We start from the raw sequence: 20,897 nt of genomic DNA, 5'->3' as shown, positions 1-20,897 counted from the left end.
GGGATCGCCTCCCCCCGGCTGTGTGCGTGCCTCGGACAAGGGGGACCTCTGCGCCACCGATCGAAACATCATAACATGCAGGAGGCGGATATCATCAACGAACCTGTCCGCTGCCCCGGTGAAAACCCCCACCAGTCCCACCCCACATTTGTATTGCATCATTCATACATGACCGGTAGGGCTGCATCTCCCTGCTCCCAAGCCGCCACGAGTCAGCTTCCGGCGGCAATGATGCAATGCACGTCCTGCCGTGCCATGCAAAACATCGCACGGCGGATACTTCTCCGCACCTGGCCCAACCCGCCGTCTGCTTGGCTTTCGTCGAATCCGTTACGCCATCGTGCCGTCGATGGTTGTCATTGTTCGTCTATGTATCGCATGCAAGTGAAGACATGGGGAAGAGAAAAGAAAACACCCCGCGCGGGGACCGTGGTGCCCCGCCATCGCCCAAATCCCAGAAGGAAAATAGCGCCCTTGATCGCCGACTCGCCCGCTGCCATGTCATATCACCGTAGTCTGTGATCCGGGTCTGCCATGCCGAGTTTCCGCGTATTGAAAAAGTCGATGAGCTTTCTAACTGAAAACCAAGAGAAGCCGAGAATGAAGGCCATATCCGCGCACAAAAGTGGCCCCACGACAAGACTTGCTGAACGCCGGGCCTATTAATTGCCATTCTGCTCGACGTCCTGAGCGTTGGCATCTACATTGTGGTAGTCGAGAATTTCCGAATACCTGCACCCGCGTTAGCCGCGAATCCGCCGTCCCTTCAATCGCAAATAATCTCGTACATCATGATCTTCCATGTATCAACAGGGAGGTCTGCGTCGTTGAATGACCAGTCGAACTTTTCCTCTGCCACCGGCTCGTCGGTAGGATCGTGGTACGGCGCGAGGTAGGGGTGCGCGAGCGCGTCGCCCGCTCGTACGCGCTTCTTCGGGTCGAAGACGAGCATGTTCTCGAGCAGGTCAATCGCTACAACTGGTTAGCGCGAGCGTCGGTGCTACCTTGCTTCCGAGACATACCAAGCGGGTCCGCATTCTTGAACTTGTTGGCCAGCGGTTGCCGTTCACGCTTCGGCAGCGATTGGACAAATCTCAGCGTCTGCAAAACCTTCGTCAGCCCGAGCTCCGAAAGCGACCAGAGTGTGTTGTCTCACGTTCTCGCTGCAAATCGTCTGAATCACGTCGTCCGGAGGCGTGCCCAAGAGTTCCGTGATGATCGAGAACTGGTTGACGTGGTCCTTGCCGGGGAACAGAGGCTTGCCCTCCAGCATCTCGGCAAAGATGCAGCCCGCACTCCAGATATCAACCTCAACATCGTACTTCTGCCACGTAAGCATGATCTCGGGAGCCCGGTAGTATCTCGTGGACACGTATCCCGTCATCTGAGGGTCCTGGATGCGGGCAAGGCCGAAGTCGCAGATCTTCAGATCGCAATTCTCGTTGACCAAGATGTTGCTAGGCTTAAGGTCGCGGTGGACAACGCCGGCCGAGTGGACATATTTCAAACCACGCTGCGCAGGTCAGCATGAGGTCCCGAAGCTTTGCCATCGGCAGGGGCTGTCTGCGTGCGCACCAGTATTTGATAGAGGAAATATTGAATGAATTGCTTCTCCAAAGGCCGCGACGTGAGAAGACGGTGCAGATCCGTGCCGAGCAGCTCGGTGACGAAGTAACTGGGCGTCTGTAAGCAGGTTTGGCCGCGTGGCTGGAAAAGTTTTTCGCCTACATGTCCTCGAGCGGCGAGATGAAGATGTCGCTAAGACTGATGACCTGTTCGGCGGTTTAGCGGGGTTGCTGACCCTCCCCACGGCGGGGCGTGAAGAGCCTCACATTCTCGTGCCGCAGGTGCTTCAACAGCTTCAGCTCACGGTATGTCCGCTTCGAGAGCACGGGGGTGCTGAAGGGCTTCATGATCTTCTTGACCGCGACGGCCTGGCCGGTGAGCTGGTCCTTAGCCGAACTGCACGCACACACACGCACGTCGGTCAGCGACGCGTCCCGCGACCTGGGTTCGGCGGAGAAGCATACCATACGAGACCAAAGGCGCCCATTCCAACGGGCTGCAGGTCGGTGTACCTGTGCAAACGCGGTCAGCGGCGCGCCTGCAAGACGGAGGGCATTGGGACGTGGCGAACCTGCTGGTGATCTCGAACGTCGTGCCGAAGATCTGGGCGCGCACAAACTCCGCCATGGTGACTGCGGGCGCGAAAGCCTGGGGATGAGGTGATGGGTCGTCTTTGTTGCTGGGGGCGCAGGGGCTGGCGGTCGAGCGTTGCGCGGGAGCGTCTGGCGAAGAGGGGAAGTGGTAAAGTGTGGCGGCGGGCAGCGGCTTGCGGGCGCTGAGTGGCTCGGAGTCGAAGCCGCACTGGGAGCAGGGAATGCAGGAGGGAGAGGAGAGCGCGCGAGTGTGCCTTTGCGAATTGATGAGGGACGGCTGGTGTTTTGCGCTTGCCCGATGGCCAACCTTGAACTAACTAGTCGAAGACCGAAGACCTTGCGCTCGATCACATCGCCGTGGCTAAGGCACGCAATACGTCACTATAGAGGCGCGTGGGCCGGCCGCAAGAGGCTGCCGGTGCACACGAATCAGTACCGCCGCCCAGCCCATCGCCCGGCAAGGCACGCCCGCTACGCCAGACCGGCTTCGGAAAGGGCCGAGTCGAGATGCAGCAGCGCGCCCTCGCACACAGCTGGGCCAGAGCCCACGACGGCGCCGCGGCGGGCGGGCGACGCTGCTGCGAACTGCCTCGCCGCGGGCTGATGATCGCTGGATGGAGGGGCTCCACGGCCAGGTCCAGAGGGAAAAACCGGGACTCTGCAGCTCTGGCCGGCGTCATCGCCGCCAACTGTGGCTGCATGCTATTTCGTTTTCAGAGCAATCCCCATCGAATCGGTCAAAATCGCATCTGCGCGCTCGCCAGACATGGGGCCACGCGCACATCGCCGCCGCTGCCAGCGCACCGCCGCACTCGACGGCCCGCCACTGCCCTCTCCTGCCGAAGCAATCTGCAACAGTGCAAATTGCACTCGCCGGCCAGCCATTTCGCTGGCGCCGATAAGCGAGGCGCTGCGCACTGGGTGCCTGACGATGAAACGGTGGCACGGCGGCGGGTGTGAGCGCGTTGTCAAATAACGTCGCGACGCCTCCAGGAGAAGGGGGCTGCTGGGCTAAAGGAGCCGTGGGAGCGAGCGAATGTCCGAGGTCATTTCGGCGCGCGCAGCACGTCGTGATCGCCCGCCCAGCGGCCAGCGTGATACGCGCTGCTATGAGAGGAGTCGCACCAGCCGCGGGCGGCGCTGATACTGGTCAGGCACACCGAAAGAGTGAAACCGCCGCAGGCCCGCCTAGCTCGATGAAGGGCGGATTGGATTATTCAACCACCACCCACCCGATCGGCGAGCCCAGCGTTGTTATATTTGGCAGCGCACATCTGGAGGCGGCCGGCATGCTGCTGGGCTGAGTAGTGCGCGCCCTTGTTTCCCGCAGGCCCGGACAAAGCAGTGCGCTCCTGCCTGTACCTCGCGGGCGTGCTTGGGCCTCGCAACGAGCCAACAGCGCTGCGACGTACGAGACTCCCTGGCACACTCCCACCGGTCAAAGCCAGTCACCGACTCGACTGCGGCCGGCCTTCGTGTCCTTGCCCTCGCCAACTGCTGCTGCTGCCACGCTGCCCGCTGCCCGCTACCCGCTGCCTCCCTCGCGCGCCTCCGCAGAGCCAGAGCCAGAGCCGTTGCGTCGAAACCGTAGCCCCCCCCAGGCCCTAGCCCCCAGCCGCCGCCGCCCACCGCAGCCGGCGCTGTCGCAAGGCAAGGTGCACAGACTCCCTGGATGCGAAACGACGTCGACAGGGACTCGCAGCGCTGCACATCACCTCTCCATCCAGCCCACGCCCACCCTCCAACGGCCGTCTCTTCCGTTCCGCCAGACCTCGCCCAACCCTCCACCGCTGCCGCATCCGCGCGAGTCTTCGCCGCGACCCCAGAGCGAGCTCCCCCGACTTTCCCGCCAGCCCCCGGCGCCTGCCTCTCCCGTACTTGGCGCCGCATCCCTCCACGACATCATCCTGCGCCTCGCCGCTCCTCAGCCCCGACGACCGCACCCGACCTCACCGTACCCACCCACGCCGGGCCAGCACCGGGACCGACGTCGACGAGTCCACCGCCGCGCCCTGCCTCGCTGGTCTACACCGACTCCCCTCGCCGCTGTGCGCGATTCGGACCGCCCTCAACGCCCTCTTGCCCAGACCGTCAGCGTCGTCGGCTGCCGCCGCGGCGATAAGCCACCATGGGCATTTGCATGAGCACCAACAACGAGGATGCAGATCAGAAGAAGCGGAGCCAGGCGATTGACAAGAAGTTGGAGGAGGACTCGAGGCGACTGCGGCGAGAATGCAAGATCCTGCTGCTGGGTACGCTTTCCTTGAGAGCCTCGCTCATCCCCCGCGCGCCACCGTGCTAACCCCGGCTGTGCAGGCTCCGGCGAGAGCGGCAAGTCGACCATTGTCAAGCAGATGAAGATCATACATCAGAACGGTTACACCGTCGAGGAACTTTCCATGTACCGCCTCACCATCTACAAGAACGTCATCGACTGTGCAAAGTCGCTCATAGGCGCCATGCGGCAGTTTGACATCGAGCCGGAGCTCCCGGGCAATGATGAGTACTGCGACTACTTGATGGAATACGTGGTGGACCCCGATCCGGAGAAGCCGCTCGATGCAAAGGTCGGCCAGGCCATTAGCTCTGTCTGGCACGATCCTTGCGTCAAGCAGGTGCTTGACCGTTCCAGCGAGTTCTATCTGATGGATTCGGCGCCATAGTATGTCGCCTGCCTTGTCAATGCGAGATGGATGGCACACTAACAGCCCGCAGTTTCTTTGATGAGGTTGCCCGGATAGCAGCCCCCGATTACATTCCCATAGAATCCGACGTCCTGCGGGCGCGTACCAAGACCACCGGTATCTACGAGACGCGGTTTACAATGGGACAACTAAGCATACAGTAAGACGGACCACACAGCTTGTTCGTGCCGGATTTGCTGACACAACACCCAGCATGTTCGACGTCGGCGGTCAGAGAAGTGAGCGGAAGAAGTGGATACACTGTTTCGAAAATGTCACGTCTATTATCTTCTGTGTCGCATTGAGCGAGTACGACCAAGTCTTGCTCGAGGAAAGCAGTCAGGTAAGGACACGGACACGTCCGACGGTTGCACCGGCGAGCTAACGACATTAGAACCGGATGATGGAAAGTCTGGTGTTGTTCGATTCGGTGGTTAACTCCAGGTGGTTCATGCGGACGAGCATCATTCTCTTCCTGAACAAGGTGGATTTGTTCAAGGCGAAGCTTGCAAGGTCTCCGCTGGGCAATTATTTCCCCGACTATTCTGGGGGTAACGACGTCAATCGCGCGGCCAAGTACTTGCTGTGGAGATTCAACCAGGTCAACCGCGCGCATCTGAACCTCTATCCACAGTAAGTCAATGGATGTCTCGCGGACGCGGACAGGTTTGAGCTGACCATGAAACCAGCCTCACCCAAGCCACGGACACGTCAAACATCCGGCTCGTCTTCGCCGCCGTCAAAGAGACCATCTTGCAGAACGCGCTCAAAGACTCAGGCATCTTATGATGCTTCACCACACCCTCCGCATCTACTCTCGCCTTACCGCAGATCGCCGACTCAGAAACCATCTGTGCACAGCCGATCCCCCTGGCACGCAATAATACACCGATACCAAATCATACGGCCAACACACAATTACGACACCTCATCTCACTTCTCTCTTCCTCCATACGCGTTCACGGATTTTTCTCGCACGAGGGTTGCGCCTGCAAGCATTGGAGTTTCATGGTGTCCGGCGGCGTTTGACATCTTGCTTTGGGAGCCCGTTACTCTTGGGAATCTAATTCCGGGCCCTTTTTTTCACCACGACGATTGGATCCAGTTCCCAATGCGACTGAGATCGTCGCAAAAAAAGTTTCCCTCGATATACTCAATTTCCCTTGTTCCCTTTGTTGCGTCTCATTGGCGGGCGGGAGGGTCTCTTAGAGGACACTCAACCCTCACTGCGTTTTTCGATTGTGGTCGTCTCACTGACTGGCGGTTGTTTGCTACGCTCATCTCGTTGATCGCATCCATTTTCCTTATCCTCTCATTTTCCTCGGTCATAGTGGGTGTGCGTACTGCCTCGCGTGCGTGCATGCGATGTTTAATGAGCGTTTCCTTGGGTTTCCCCTTTTCCTTGAGCCGTCATCATATCCCTCGCGCCCGACCTGAACTCGCCGTGCTTTCCTCTGATGCAGCGCGGCATGTTGGGTTCCTGGATCGGGCTCCCTATTTACTAATAATCGCTATGCTCCTCCACAATTTGGCACTCGGTCGATCTTGCAGGACGGGAATCCCTTGCTTTATTCATCAACATCAACATCGTCATCATCATCATCATCATCGTTATCATCATCACAGAAACTGTTTTTTGTTGGGTTTTTCGGAGGAAAATTGGTTGGCTTTCGGGTTTGGGGCTTATATTCGATCTTGGCAGGCATCAGGACGGAAGAGAAGGGACGGGAGGGATCAAAGGAGTTTCGTTTTCACCGGTGGGAGATTAAGAGAAGGAAGGGAAGGGTTGCTGGGCACTGGATACCACAGGCTTTTCTCTTTTTCGCAACAACAGCCACCGCAGCATGTCACCTGGCACTGGAAGCCTGAGGGCCTGCCACTATCTTCGCTTCGCCTTACATGTTCTTTTTTGCCAAAGTAGCGATTTTAGTATTTTAAACATGGATGGGGAAGCCATTGGACGAGGAGATAGAATGGTACAAGCTGAAGTTCAAGATCGACTTTCGCTGCGGCCCGACGTGCACGCCTTGTCGCGCGTGGATCTTTTTCATCTCGTAGACGGCGATCATACGAAGGCGAGCGAGGGACTGAGCTCGTGCTGTGTGGCAGCCAGCTTCCCTTTTCCCCCCTTCAGATTGCCTTGTCACACTCGGTCCTCAGCAGGGGTCGCTCTTGGCATGCGCTCGCAGGGCCACTCGAATGACGAAGGGTGCAGTGGCTTGGGTGCAGGTTCCTGAAGCAATTGGTCAGGACGGAGCGGTCGGGTTCAGCAGACGGATGCGGCAGTGTTCGAGAAATTTGCTGCAGGGCGCATACGCGTTACGTTGACTCATGCAATGGGTCGGGGTCGGGGTCCGGTCGGTCGGTCGGTCTGTGATCGGTCCAAGCCAAAAAAAAAAAAAAAAAAAAGGGCCATGCGGCCGGCCGGCACCCTGTTCGTTCGCGCTCGATTCCCGTTGGCTAATTGATCAACGAGTTATCTGCAATGTGTCTCACTGAACGAACCTTATGATGTGTAAGGTTCTGAATCGTGTGTGTGTGCGGCCGTCCCCGGAGGGAGGCGCCCGCCCGCCTTTCACAGCATGAAATTCGTTTGGGTGAACTGTCGTCGACAAAGGGGGGACGGGGGCAGGATGCGGCCTCTCTTTCTTCTCTCTTTCTCTCGCTCTCTCTCTCCCCCCACCAGGCAGGCCCGAGCACTCACGTCCAAGCGTGTCGCCGACGACGAGCCGAGCAGTGGCAGCAGTAGGAAATTCGTCAAATTTGACTGGGTGAGCATGAATAAAGTGTAGCGCTTTCTTTCTTCCCTTTTTTTTTTTTTTACCCTTTCTCCAGGGTCCCCGAGTTGCGGGGACAATCGCAATTCCATAACGTTTCGAGCTACGACAGGAAGGACGCTAGCGGCAACGGGGCCCTTAATAATACTAAGAGAAGCGCCGCAGGACTCGAGACTCAGATCTCCCGCGCATCCCAAAGAGATCAACGAAGGATTGCTTCGAAGTTCTGTCACAAGTTGCTTGTATCGGCAAAAAAAAAGGCTCGCCAAGATAAGGGCAGTGGCAGGGGCGCTCGACATTCCACGGATCATCCGACGCGCCCGCTCGGTCAGATGCTGCCAGCCCTTTGCGCTCGGGTTCGAGGTTCGAAGCGCGAGCCTCCAGTGTGCCATGCGAGGCAGTTCTGAAAAGATTGGAGGAGGCTTTGACGTCAGTCATCGGCAGAAGAGTGAAGTCACTCCCCTCTGGGATTCGAGGTATTTGTACTTGGACAATGCCGGACATGCACACGCGGGCATCTGGTCCGACTATCTTTGGGTTAAGTGCTATTTCTTGCGATCATTATTGTAGGGCAAAATGTGCTGGAGTGGCCTTGGTCGTATTCGTCACCTGCGTCTGCTTTTCCGTGGGCTTGGCGTGCGAATTCTTTGTTTGGCCAAATGCCCGAATTCCGTCCCCGACGCATGTCTGTTCGAGGCTACTTCGGGGTCGCCGGTGAATATGAATACGGAAGTGGGCTGGTCTAGGCTGGGCTTATGTACGTTGTACTGGACCATGTGTGGGGTGGGCGGGGACGGGTCCGTAGACAGCACCAATACGACGATTCCCCACGGGTACGACCGAGGAGCATCCGAGGCCAGCGGCTGGGTGGTAGTTGGGAGTGGTGGATTATTGCGGTGGTTTCCGGTGGGCTGAGGTGGATGTCGTGTGGTGGGGAAGCAGCTACCGGACTAGCGCGGGCCAATAAAGCGGGACAGGCGGGCGTGTACAAGGGATACGCGAGCAAAGCCCAGGCACGCACGCAATGCGAAGGCCATTGGAGAATGGAAGATGCAGGGCGGCGAAGGGTGCAGTGGCCTCAAGCTTCAGCGCGAGGGAATGGCGACCGTTTAGCCATCCGGGTAGCGGCGCTAGCCCGCTAGCGCCGCCCGGCCGACTCGCGCGCTTAGCTGCACTGGGAAGTAGGATCGACGCGGGAGGGGAGAGCGGGTCCCGACAGCTCATCTGTCACACTGTCACCAGACTCCATCTACACTGAACAGATCCAGCCAGTGAGCGCCCCCTCCGCCCTCGACACCCCGGCTGCCATTGCCGTCACTCCCGGCTGCGCAGTGGGCGCATCCGGAGGCGAGCGGCGGCACCCGGCAGATGTTGCTGCCCCATCGCTTTCGGCAGCGGCCGCCGGCCGTCATACGCGTATTACTCGGCCATCTTGTACGACGATGAGGCGGGCGTCGGCCGTGTTGTCAAAGTCTTGGTTTTACAGTGTATCCTAGTCGGCGGTCGGCTTTCAGTGAACGTTGAGTTGAGCGGCATCACTTGCACCGAGTTCTCGTCGCCGTCATTGCTTTTCTCATGATTGAACGTTTCTTATTTTGTCTTTTGTCTCGAATAACTAAACTCTACCTGCCGATTTGAGAGGAAGAGCGAAGACCCTTTCTTTTTTTTTTTCCCCCTTTTCGTACCATCGTTTATCAATTGAGTATTCATCCCATCGTAATCCGTCCCGTCGTAATCCATCCCATCATGAGTTCATCAAATCATGAACTTTGGCAACCCACAACCCCTTACTCCAGACAACCCGATTTACAAAAGGGAGAGAAAGGAGAGGGAAGGAGGGGGACGATCCAGATTAGAAAAGCCCTCCACAACAACAAAAGGAAACCATAAGAGTAGCTGTGCGCAGCGGGATCGCAGCACATCAAGCCTCTGCCTCCTCGGTGGAGGCCGAGTGGTCCTGATCAGCGACTGCAGCCGCCTCGGCCGGCTTAGCATGATCGATGCCGGCACGGGTACCCCAGGAGATGTCCCAGCAAGTAAGCAGCGCATGGAGCTTGATCCACGAGTGGTAGTAGCCGAACAGGATGACGAACGGCGCGTACACGAGGTCGCAGGGGTAGCGCCGGTAGTGGGAGGCCGGGCGGACGAACTTGGTGGCTAGGATCCAGACGACGAGCAGCAGCAGCGGGAGCCAGTACGGCCGATGAGCGGGATGATCAGAGGCCGCGCCGCCGTCCTGCAGCTCGGAGACGGTCCGCAGGGCCCTGTGGAGGGCGTAGACCAGGAGCGGGTCGTACAGGGCGGCGTAGTTGACCAGCGACGTGGCCAGCACGGCGTACGTGGTCCACGGATACCGGCGCCACAGGCCGTCGCGGACCGCCATCTTCGGGTTGTCGCGGGCGCTCGAGCGGGCCCAGCGCAGGCACTGGCCGCGGAAGCGCGGGCCGCCGCCGCGGACGCCCAGGACCGTCTCGATGCGGGCCTCGGGGCAGTTCTGGTGGCGGGCGCGCCAGCCGTGCGTGAGCACCCAGCGCGTCACCCACTTGTCGTCGCCGGCGTTGAGCGGGCCGACGGCGCCCCAGAAGATGTACTCGGCCGTGTAGGCGCGCAGGAAGGCCTCGTCGCGCAGGATGCGGGTGCGGACCGCGCAGGTGCGGCCCGACACGCAGCTGACGCCGCCGTCGACGGCGTTGGTCGCCGCCAGGTCGAAGTTGGTGCGCTCGAGACGCATCACGCCGCAGAGGTTCCAGAAGGACGCGAGCCCGAAGCCTGCCTTGTACATGGTGCGCCGCACGCGCTTGCACGTGCCGACGATGCCGACGTGCTCATCCTCGAAGGGCGCGAGGGCGTGGGCGAGGAAGGTCGGCGGCCAGAAGACGGTGTCATCGCAGAGGACGGTGATGGCGGTTTGGATCTCGGCGACGGCGCGCTTGATCTGCTCGCGCTTGCTCGGCGCCGCGACGGAGAGGACGCGGATGTTGGTGGAGCTGGGCGGGAGTGTCTTGCAGTGGTTGGTGGCGTCGCGGATATTGGCGTCGCCGACGGTGACGATGAGGATCGAGGCCGGAGAATTGGCGAGGACGCGGCTGATGCACTCGTCGAAGGCGCCGCCGTGCGGCTCCACCGTGGGGATGACCACTGTGACGTCCTTTGCGGTGAATGTCGGATTGTCCAGGACGGGCGCTGGCTTGAAGCGGTTGTAGGCCACGACGTGGACTACGAGACGGACATAGCGAAACAGGAAAAGGAAGACGAACAAGCGGAGCCAGCTGAACTGCAGAGCGTTGCTGACGACTTGGCCCACAAGCTGCGAGCATTCGTGGATAAGACGAGAAGCGATACCGGCGGGCAGGTAGTGGACGTTGATGTCGTCGAGTGCCTGCATGTCAAGCCGCTCAGCCTCGAGCTCGATCGACAGTTCCGGCTTGCCAGTGCTCTCGGCTGGGCCGTAAAGCCCCTGAGAGCTCCCACAGGTAAACAGTTCGCCATCGAACTCCCCACCGGCGCTCAATGCGGTAGTCGTCTTGTCCGTGTCATCTCCGTCTTGAGAAAGCTTGCTGGCACTCAGGGCCGTGAACGAGAGTAGCGTGAAAAACCAAATGACCAGCATTTTGCTGGCCAAAGAGAGTGTAACGAATGTCTGCGCCGTTAGTCCTGGGCGGGTTTGGAGAGGGAGGTATGGTAGCAAATGTGGTGTGCTTGCGCCGCGCTTAAAAGACGTCTCCATGCTGGTGAATGTCCGCAGACAACTGATGCCATCTTGGTACAGGACTTACAATGAGTGTTAAGTCTGCTCGTGGGAGACGGGGTGTGCCAAAACAATGCAGTGGACCGGGATGGAGGGAAAGAATGATGGATCACTGTTTAAAGACCCAGCCAACGTCTGACGAATGACCGCCGAAGCGAAGAAAGTGAGCAAGGTTGGGCCAGCTGTGTTAGTGAAAAATAGACCGGGCGGCCGACACTGGAGCGCGGACCCTCACTGTTGCGCCTGCTGGGCCATCTTTCGAAAAGTTCTCCCAAGTGCTCCTCATACCTATGCGCATCACTTCATCACAGACAACTTTCAAGGCTGCAGAACTCAAGCCATCTTTATCCACCCAACTAGCTATCTGAGAATTGATGCAACACAACCAACGTGGTCTGTACCGATTCCGATTCAAATGATGAAGTTGTATGCAAATCGTGCGGTCCATGCATACGTTACCCTATCCAAGCGCATGCCCCAAAATCAAGCACCATCCAACCCAAATGACACCCTTACTACTCTACTTATGTGTGCTGTACCGTCTTGTATGCCACCGGTAGCCTTGACCACACACCAGAGGTCTATAAGCAAATAAGCAGGGTAATTTCCTGAACCACAATTGCTTCCATTCGCATCGCTCTCTTTTCAGGCCTCCCCAGACGCATTTTGGAACTGGTTGCTTGCTGCAGAGGATTCTCCGTTCTTCTCTCGAGCAGCCATAGATGATCCTGTAGCATTGCCACACTCGTTCCCGGAAATGCTGTCATGTCCTGGGCTCGATTCCGGGCCCTCTCCCTCCTGACGTGACGACCTGTCAGTGTGGTGAATATGGCTTACGAGGATTTTGCCCCCGAGGTCTCCGTTGGCGGCTGCGTACTTGGCTACCCCGGTGAAGTAGTCCGCATCGTCGCCCATCGGGTGCCGCCTGATCGGGTACACCAGCCTTGACATGCTCATATCCACCACCGGTTTACGGCGACCGCGCACAGGAGCGTTGCAGTAGGCGTGGACGTAAGGAGTAAGGTCAAGCTTAGGCGCGGACGGAGGAAGCGCTAGATCCTTCTCCTCCCGAATCGCAGCGCTGGCCGTGTGCTGCCAGTTGCGAAAGGTGGTAGCGGACGACTTCCATATTCCCTCGAGGCCCCGAGTCTGGTCCAGAAACTTTGGAATTTGGAGCTAAAATATGGGCATCATTAGATTCAAAATGTCTCAAGCTTTACGGTCAAGCGCAGTGCAGACATGTAAGGTTTTCCCGAAGAGGTCTCGGGTGGAGAATAGGGAGAGTAGCTCACCGGAGCCCATCCGTGGGAGGTTACCCAAATCCAAATTGCCGGGATACATAGGGCGTTGGGAAAGTAGCAGATTACCTCGGCCGGTGTCAGTTGACAAGCGGGTGGGATGAAATGATAAGGCGGAGCTCCCGTCGAGACCACGAGATTGCGGGGGTAAGCGCCGAGGTGTAGAACAGGGGCCATCAAGTTCTCTCGGCGGTAGAGGATCCGAAGACACTCTCCTCGTGTCAGACATGAATCTGGAAGCACAATTACAAGCTTAGCATAGCGGATAGCTGAATACGTATCCATTCCACTTACTGGGTGCATGCCGGACAATGGCAGCCTCCAATGTGTGTCTCGTGAGTCTACCGATCGGGTCGGCATTTATCAGCACTGCATCAAGCACGCGCTCAACAGCAACGGACTCGCCGCTATCTTGTAGCTCTGCCGCAAGTCCGCCCGAGAAAGGTCCGTTCGGTGACGACAGCCATATCGCCGCGCAATAGTGCACGAGGCGCAGGAAACTGGTTGAAACGGGGAAGTCTGGCGCACGGACGACGCGTGTGGTTCTTTCCATGGTATATAGAGAGCTCAGAAGGAAACGTCGGATGAACTCGGCTGCGAAGAAGGGCGTTGCGTGATAGCCGTTCCACAGGGCGCAAGATGCCACAACTTTGGCCAAGGTTCTATTGATGCTGTCAGTGCAGACGGTAACGTCGTGCTCGCGCAAGGTCTGGCCCAAGAACCTAGCAACATGGAACGCGCACTCGTCGAAACCGGTAGCGGGTTTGAATATGACTGAGCGGTGGGAGCCGAAGATGGAGAGGGCGAGCTGAGTTGGTTCGCGATGCGCACGCCATGCAAGATCTCGGAGCTGAATATCTACGAAGTCTTGACGAAGCCGGTCGAAGCCGGACTTGTTGTCCGCGGTCGCGGTGGCCCAACGGCCAAAGTGAGCGGCGTTGGCCACCAACAGTGTACTATGCTCGCATGCGATGGACGGGTTCGGATTGATGCCGAGTTCTCTGGTGGCCAGCTCGAAGAACAGAGCCCAGCAATCTGGATCTGGCGGCGACCTCATCTCCGCCGCCGAGACTGTACACAAGCTTAGCAAATCCACTCCAGGGAGGGGTCGCGGGGCCATACGGCGGACATCTTCCTTGTCTTCGAGAACAAGAACATAGCAGTGGATAACGAAGTTCGTGACCCGGTCCACGGGTGGAGTGGAGTCCTTGAGCGTAAAGGTGTAAGTGGTGATCAAGCAGCGGGCGAATTCGACGGTAATCTGGAAGGCGGAACAACCGCCTTTGCGATGAAGCGGACGAGCAAAGCATTCGATGTGATGCAGAACCCGCGCCAGCCTGACTTTGTCGCCAAGCTCGTGCATCTCGAAGCTGAATGGCAGATCCATGGCCCTGGAGCGCCTTGAAGAATCGAGGCGCGAGCGAATTCCAACTTTGGTGCAGGAGGTTGTTGACGGAAGACGAACGCGAGACTGCAGTTTTCGATTCTTGGTGTGTGTTTGTGTGTGTGCATTAACGGTCCGCTCACCTTTGGGGCAGGCACGCGTGCGTTGGTGGAGGGCGCCGTCACTTCCCCGATAAGGCAGCGACACTGTGCCAGTAAACAAGACGCTGTAAAGCCTGGCGCCGCAGCTGGCCCGAGTTCCAGTTCGACGCGTTGTTTGCCTTTTGCTGCCAGCTTTTTGCTGCCAGCTCTTTGCTACTCCTTCCCGTCAGCCACCACGCTCGACGCCAAGATGAAGGCCTCCATCCCGCCCCAACGTATGCGCAACTCTTTCTCCTCAGATCGTAAGTCTTCCATCCCATTGCTGAATTAGAGTAGAGGATGCTCTGAAGATACGTAGAGACGCCGACGTTCGCCGCGGCTTTCTTGGTCGAAGATGCAGCGCAGCGGTGGAGCAAGCCCGTTGCTTTCTCTGGCCACTGCGAGATGGTCGTAGACACCGCGTCCGATTCGTTCGTAATGCAGCACAAAGGCTACGGCTGGCGCATCGTTTTCCCCATGGAGTCGAAGATCAAGCGGCTTGTTCCATGCCAATCGTGCCGCCTCAACCGGACCACCACCAACGGCAGACTCTGTGATGACAGCCTTCCCTGCCGCGTCTGTCAGCAACAAGGCTCTTCCTGCACTGCGCGCGATGTGCTCCTTACCGGCACGCAGGCTATTGACGGAGATGCAGAGATGGAAGCGGCTGCGGAAGAGGCCAGCCTGATCGAACCCTACTGCGACACTTTCGCCTTCTTCGCCTGGTCCTTAGGCACCGACGAGCCCAACACGTACGAAGGCTACTTCCCAATGCCTACTATGCCTGAGACGCCCGTCCGTGGACAGGACATGTTGCCGTCGCGTATGCTTCCATCAACTCCCACTGCCGCTCCTCTAACTCCGCGCAACATGCGTCCAGTCACAGATTCCGAACTGCGCCGATCGAACCGCATTCAAGGACAGAAAGATAGAGTTGATGACACGCCGGTGCCTCGACGCCGCCGCCAGCCGCTCAGGGCGGCCCAGTGCCTGGAACGCATGCGCCAGCTGACGGCAGTCGGCCATTTCAACTTGGTTCCTGCAAGTGCCTACAGCCTCGAGCAACAGCACCCGCCGTCCACCGTCGACCTCGGCGGCCTCGAGCTCACCATGGCCGAGATATCCGTGTTCCTGCTGAACCTGGCGCACCGACCGGAAGGCGCAATGCGGCTGGTCAACAGCGGATGGCAGCCGCACCATTTCTGCTCCTACCACAACCACACCCGCGGCCTCAAGGGCGAGACGCGCGCCCGCGGCGAGCACGGCGAGGGCGCCATGCGCTCCACCATCACCAAGAGCATCCAGAAGACGATGCGCCTCATCGCCGACGACAATCACTGGACGCAGTCCCACCACGTCGACGTCGTCGACGCCCTGCATCCCGATCGCCCGAGCACCGCCGACTGGGCCCCCCTCGTCGACGACCCGCCCGACCACTCGCTGCGCAGCATGGGCTCGCGCATCGTCCGCTGGCCGCCCGAGAGCCACTCGCTCAACCTCACCCGCGCCGTGAGGTTCGCCGTCGAGCACCCGCACGTCCCGGACCACCAGCTCCGCTTCCCCACCCACGTTCGCGCCGTCGTCGAGCGCCTGCCCGGCGGCTTCCGCTCCATGGCCGCCGAAGCGTCTGCCGGCGTCACTGGCAACCTTGATCGGTCCACACTGAAGGAATGGGAGGCCTTTCAGGAGGCGCAAGGCCTGTAATCTCTCAATGTTGATGGGTGGATAACGATGATGAACGGATAACAGCATTGAATGGGTAAATGTTGTTGGATGGTTTGTGCTATCAGCTGCGTCAATGACAACATGGATGGATGTAGAATCATCAGCTCAGCTTCATCGAGTGTTCACCTTCGCGGACTTGGCAAATCTCATTCGATGTAGTTAGTCTTCATAAACAGATACATAAGTATCTAAATGCAGACACGAGTTGTAAAACCTGTACAACTGAAATGAGACATGGGATCCAGATTACCATTCGTTGCTTGAGGCCATCAGTTCCGGAAGCCCGCATTCACAACGTGTGTGCGGACTTGAGATTCCCGTTATGTTCATCGATTCTTTCCACCATGTGCATGACAGCCCAGTACATGTACCACTCTCCACTTGAATAACCCCCCAGCCCAACACACATCTCAGCCAACCAACGCCGCCTTATCCCCCGGATACTTCCCTTGCGGCCCATCCAAATGCGCATCCAACACCGCCGACGTACCCCCCTTGACACACTCCACCGCCTCGGGCAACAGCCTCTCCAGCTCCTCCACCGTCCCAGCCTGCTTCGCCCACACCGCGCCGCCCGACGCCGCGCGCGCGATGCCCGCGTAGTCGGGCGTGGGCGCGAACGAGATGTTGAGCTCCTCGTTGCTGACCTTGGACCCCTCGCCGTGCGGGTGCACGAGCAGGAGCGACTTCCGCGGGGCGTTCCACCCCTTGTTGTTGAGGACGATGGTGAGGATGGGGATGCCGTAGCGCTGGCTGATCCAGTAGACGCTGCCGGGCACGGAGAAGAGGTAGGTCCCGTCGCCGACGATTTGGCAGACGAACTTCTTGGATCCGGTGTGGTCGGATGCGAGTTTGATGCCGAGGGCCTGGTGCGGATCAAGAGGGGAGGGAGGGGCGGCTGATCAGCTGAATTCGGGCTGGGGAGGAGAGAGAGAGCAAAGAGGGGGAGAACTTACACCGCCGCCAGACCATCCGAGGCCGCCGCCGCCGCAGTTGATCCAGCTGCCGGGGATCGTGGCCTGGATCTGGTCCGCCACGAACGCCGTGTTCGTGACCGACTCGATCGCCCAGATGGTGTCCTGTGGACAGGCCTTGCGCACGCGGCTGATGAGGTACGACGCGCCGTACGAGCCGTCGTCGCCCGGCTTCGCGAGGCTCTCGATCGTGGCCAGCTTCTTCTTGTAGCTCGCTTGAAGCACTTGCCGGCGCTGCTCGGATTCGGCACTCTTCACCTGCTTGCTCAGGTCGGGAGACGAGCTGATGTAGGAGTGCAGCTGATTGAGGGCGAGCTCCGAGTCGGCCCTGTATCGTGCTAGTGCATTGATGTAGAACACGGGCATTTGCTGCTTTAGCGGGTCGGTGTCGATGTGGTAGATTTTTGCACCCTCCTTCGGATGGCATTGAGTGTTGATCCACGGGACGTCGCAGTCGATCACCACAATCACATCAGCTGTCTTGATGCTTTCTTCGACGCCGAAGCGGAGGCTGAGCCAAGCAGGGTGGCTGACAACTGTTAGCGGTGCGAGAAAGCAAAAGAAGCGATGCAGCGTACTTTGCTGGGAAACACATATCACTACCACCCGTGTCCAACACACGGAGCCCCGGGACAGTATCTGCCAGCTTGACCAGTTCGCCGACGGCCGCATGGTTTCTTCCGCTGTAACCGGTAATGATTAGCGGCTCTGCGGCGGTAACGAGAGCATCTGCTATCGTCTTTACAGCTTTCGGGGCCAATGCGGGCGGCTCCACAGGGTTCCAGAATGCTTGGTCCAGTTTGTATGGCTCCAAATCCTCCTCCATGGGCTCCCTCGCACCATAGAGATAGACCGGCCCCTTGGGATCGCTCATAGCAAAATTCAGAGCTCGGTTGACCATTTGCTGAGTCCAACATTAGCGGCTTCGTCCTTCTCAGCCTTCCCTGGCCTGTACGCTGCTGACCTTGACGTTTTTGCCCGTCTTGATCTCGCCGGTATACCGGCAATACTGGGCAACGATTTGCTTCTGGTCGGGGACATCTTGGATCCAATGGATATACTCGGTCCTGCTCCCGCGCATCTCACCCTCGATGGTGTAGGGAGAAAGACCGGCGAAGATGAGCACGGGCGCACGGCCGCAAGAGGCATTGTGAACCGCTGCACCAAGACCCTGGGTGCCGACATCCACATGGACGATCACACATTGAGGCTTGTTCGTGAGCCTGTCATGGTCAGCACACACACAGCCGGTGTAGGACGAGCCCGGAGGATGGGCGAGCTTACCGGGCGTAGCCATCGGCCATGGAAAGCGCGACCATCTGCGGTGCAAGCTATCAGCGACATTGGAGCTTGGCGGGGAGCGTAGTTGGTGATGAAGCTACCTCGTTCGGGCATGTGATGATCTTGGGGAAGTTTCCTTGCTTTTCATTTTGGCCTTTGACGATGGCCTCGATGATGCTGGGATGGTCTGAGCCCAAATTGACGAAACAATGCGTGATTCCAGCTTCCCATATGGCCTCGAAGAAGGCGAAGGATGCTGTGTAAACCCTGCTGACAGCTTAGACATGGACACGAACATAACTCGAACCGTTTCCCCGGCTTACATGTTTGCAAAATGATGGTAAATAAAATGTGTCTCGGACTACAAGACCGCCCGTAGCTTCAATGATGGAGCGTGTTGTGTTGATGAAGACAAGACGTCTGGCGAGCGCGTCATTCTTGTTGATTACCCCACACCCCCACACCCCCACCCCTCACCAGCCGGTTAATGGTGGCGGAACAGCCGCCGGGCCATGTCGCAGCGACTCTTCTAGCCGACGGATGAGATAAGAGCGATGATTCTCTATTACAACGTCCGCCGTGGGACAACTCTATGCAAACAACCGTCTGACGCCGCAGCCGTTTCTCCCAACGCCTAAAGCAATCGTCACTTATCTTCAAGCCTCCTCCTTTCTCTCTGCTGTACGTCGGCCATTTCCTCACGCATGACTTCGTTGAACTGCTCCCATCCATCCAAGTAAAGGTGATGACCAGCCTTTAGGATGACCAGAACTTTGGCGCTACCGTTGTCCTTCTTCTTCTCCTCCTCCGTTTTCCCGGCCAAAATCCTCTCCTTCTCCTCCTTCATCTTCTGCTCTGCCGCGAATCCACCGGCAATATCCATCCAATCATTCTCCCCATACATGAACACAACGGGAAGGCCGTTCTCTCTCCTCTGCTGACCGGCGCCAGACGAGCTTGGGCGATCTCCGTCGGGTAGGGGGCCAGCGTGCGGACCGAGGTACTGTCTACCGACGCTCTGAATCCTGCGAATCAAGGGGCTCCGAGCAAAGGCTCCAGGAGCAAGCACATATGCGAGCGCGTACTCGCCGCTGCCTCTCTGGCGGAAGAGCGAGTACGAGTAGTCGTGCAGTGCCTGCGACTCCTCGGTTGGCAGGTGCGAGAACCGGCGCGAGGTCCACCCTGACACCAGACGTGGTCCGATCGGGCCCGACCATCGCACGAACGAGAATGGGCTGATGTTAGCATCCCAAAGGTAGGTCAACCATTTCGGCAAGGGTTTCCTCGGGGGCTTGCCGCTCTCCCGCGGGGGCGCATTCGAGCGCGCGTTGAGAAAGTTGTTGTTGTCGGCCTGCTTGACGGCCGATGGGTTGGAGCCACCGATGGTGTTGCCTTGGTCTTGGGTGAACTCGTTGGCCATCGTGGAATCGGAAGGCTCCGGCATGTCGGACTGAACAGCGTACGGGTCTTCCGGGATACCCACCGGGCTTGCCAAGATCAATTTGTTGAGGTGGCCGGGGTACTTGAGCGCGTAGGCAACAGCCATGTAACCTCCCAAGCTATGGCCGAGCAGCGTGAAGCGATCGATGCCCTTCTTAATCCTCCATTCTTCAAGTGCGTCGATGAACCAATTCTCAGCCTCGGTAATCTTACCGTTGTGGTCCTTTGCGTGGATCCTAAAGGGCGGACGGCTGCTCCGACCCATGCCCATAAGGTCCAGCGCGTAGAGCTTCCAGCCTCGAGTGCGGCTGAGACCCTCGTAATTCTTGTAGAAGAAACCAAGACCAGCACCATAGCCGTGCAACATGACCAAGTTGTTCTCAACCTCCTCGCCCACGCGTTCTACGGTGAATTCGTTGAGAGCGCGCTCTTTCCCCGAGAGTTGTACCAGGTTGGATTGCCACCTCCGAGGACCATATGGGTCTGTGACCGAGTTGGTTGTGACTGGTTGTGCATCATCGGCCGGGTTTCCCGAGATGTCCATCGAGGAAGGAGAGGTAGAAGGCGGCGCCGAACCGGTTTGAGTGTGGGTAGGTGGTCTCTGCAGATAGGGTACGAAGGAGAGCACCTTGTGCTCTGTTTCGGCGGGCGAAAGCCCTGCCCACTACGGCTTGTTAGCAGCTTGTCCATGGCAGCTTGCGAGAGAAAGGAGTGGCGTACCCATTGGCTGAAGCCTTCCTTGTAGCCTAGCGGGAACCATCCGGTGAAACCGCGACCATTTGGGGCGCCGGAGGGGACGCTGCCCTGCTGCTTTGCGCGCTGTGAGGCTAGGGGGCTCTGTTGGGTGTGCGAGCGGAACTCCTCGTCATTGTTGGCAGGTGCGGCCATGGTGGCAGTAGCGCGGCGGTGGCTATAATGCGACGGGGAAGAGAGGGAGCGTGTAACGAGCGCGGAGCGTAAGGAGCGCACTTTTGGTCGAGTAGCAGCGACAGCAGCCGACAGGCAGGTGGGCGCGTTGCATATGGGCCGGACAAACGCAGGAGGAGAGGGTGAACAAGCGATAGTTGGGACGGAACGAGGAGGATCCGTAGCAGGGCGTGGCGGAGTTAGCGGAGAGAAGCCGTCAGTCAAGCAGACAGGCCCATGACGCCAGGACCTGACGGGGGCGCGGGCGGGCGTAGGTAGGCGCCGGCGCCCTTAGCCGACCTCCGCTTCTTGAGCCCCAGCCAGCGCGTGCGCGACACCAGCTGCTCTCCACCGCCCTCCACCGCCCTCCACCATCACCGA

General features: G+C 58.7%; 6 protein-coding genes across 6 annotated transcripts; 2 read left to right on the top strand and 4 right to left on the bottom strand.

The window, feature by feature from the left end:
* Positions 1-662: 662 nt before the first annotated feature.
* Positions 663-2,193, bottom strand: BKCO1_15000132 (mitogen-activated protein kinase hog1; the record flags this gene model as incomplete). Its single annotated transcript, XM_020271231.1, has 9 exons — positions 663-732; positions 789-972; positions 1,023-1,101; positions 1,157-1,513; positions 1,576-1,675; positions 1,729-1,772; positions 1,833-1,962; positions 2,031-2,078; positions 2,138-2,193. The coding sequence occupies 9 exons, from the start codon at positions 2,191-2,193 to the stop codon at positions 663-665; spliced, it is 1,068 nt and encodes a 355-aa protein (XP_020132076.1).
* A 2,094-nt stretch (positions 2,194-4,287) lies between these two features.
* BKCO1_15000131 (guanine nucleotide-binding protein alpha-3 subunit) lies at positions 4,288-5,632 on the top strand (the record flags this gene model as incomplete). Its single annotated transcript, XM_020271230.1, has 6 exons — positions 4,288-4,411; positions 4,476-4,821; positions 4,875-5,003; positions 5,057-5,186; positions 5,238-5,476; positions 5,533-5,632. 6 exons carry the CDS (start codon positions 4,288-4,290, stop codon positions 5,630-5,632), a joined length of 1,068 nt encoding a protein of 355 aa, XP_020132079.1.
* Positions 5,633-9,541: 3,909 nt separating this feature from the next.
* On the bottom strand, positions 9,542-11,347 carry BKCO1_15000130 (polysaccharide synthase; the record flags this gene model as incomplete). Its single annotated transcript, XM_020271229.1, has 1 exon — positions 9,542-11,347. One exon carries the CDS (start codon positions 11,345-11,347, stop codon positions 9,542-9,544), a length of 1,806 nt encoding a protein of 601 aa, XP_020132078.1.
* A 666-nt stretch (positions 11,348-12,013) lies between these two features.
* Positions 12,014-14,053, bottom strand: BKCO1_15000129 (uncharacterized protein; the record flags this gene model as incomplete). Its single annotated transcript, XM_020271227.1, has 5 exons — positions 12,014-12,166; positions 12,206-12,544; positions 12,661-12,899; positions 12,961-13,737; positions 13,789-14,053. The coding sequence occupies 5 exons, from the start codon at positions 14,051-14,053 to the stop codon at positions 12,014-12,016; spliced, it is 1,773 nt and encodes a 590-aa protein (XP_020132037.1).
* A 348-nt stretch (positions 14,054-14,401) lies between these two features.
* BKCO1_15000128 (uncharacterized protein) lies at positions 14,402-15,894 on the top strand (the record flags this gene model as incomplete). Its single annotated transcript, XM_020271226.1, has 2 exons — positions 14,402-14,453; positions 14,510-15,894. The coding sequence occupies 2 exons, from the start codon at positions 14,402-14,404 to the stop codon at positions 15,892-15,894; spliced, it is 1,437 nt and encodes a 478-aa protein (XP_020131955.1).
* A 431-nt stretch (positions 15,895-16,325) lies between these two features.
* BKCO1_15000127 (acetolactate synthase) lies at positions 16,326-20,498 on the bottom strand (the record flags this gene model as incomplete). The annotated part of the gene is made up of 8 exons (XM_020271225.1): positions 16,326-16,781; positions 16,872-17,418; positions 17,468-17,793; positions 17,854-18,112; positions 18,174-18,208; positions 18,272-18,437; positions 18,821-20,274; positions 20,331-20,498. The coding sequence occupies 8 exons, from the start codon at positions 20,496-20,498 to the stop codon at positions 16,326-16,328; spliced, it is 3,411 nt and encodes a 1,136-aa protein (XP_020132035.1).
* Positions 20,499-20,897: the final 399 nt, after the last annotated feature.

Source organism: Diplodia corticola, assembly GCF_001883845.1.
Source record: "Diplodia corticola strain CBS 112549 chromosome Unknown scaffold15, whole genome shotgun sequence".
In the NCBI taxonomy this organism is placed as follows: Eukaryota; Fungi; Ascomycota; class Dothideomycetes; order Botryosphaeriales; family Botryosphaeriaceae; genus Diplodia; species Diplodia corticola.
This window is presented reverse-complemented; position numbering and strand designations above follow the sequence as displayed.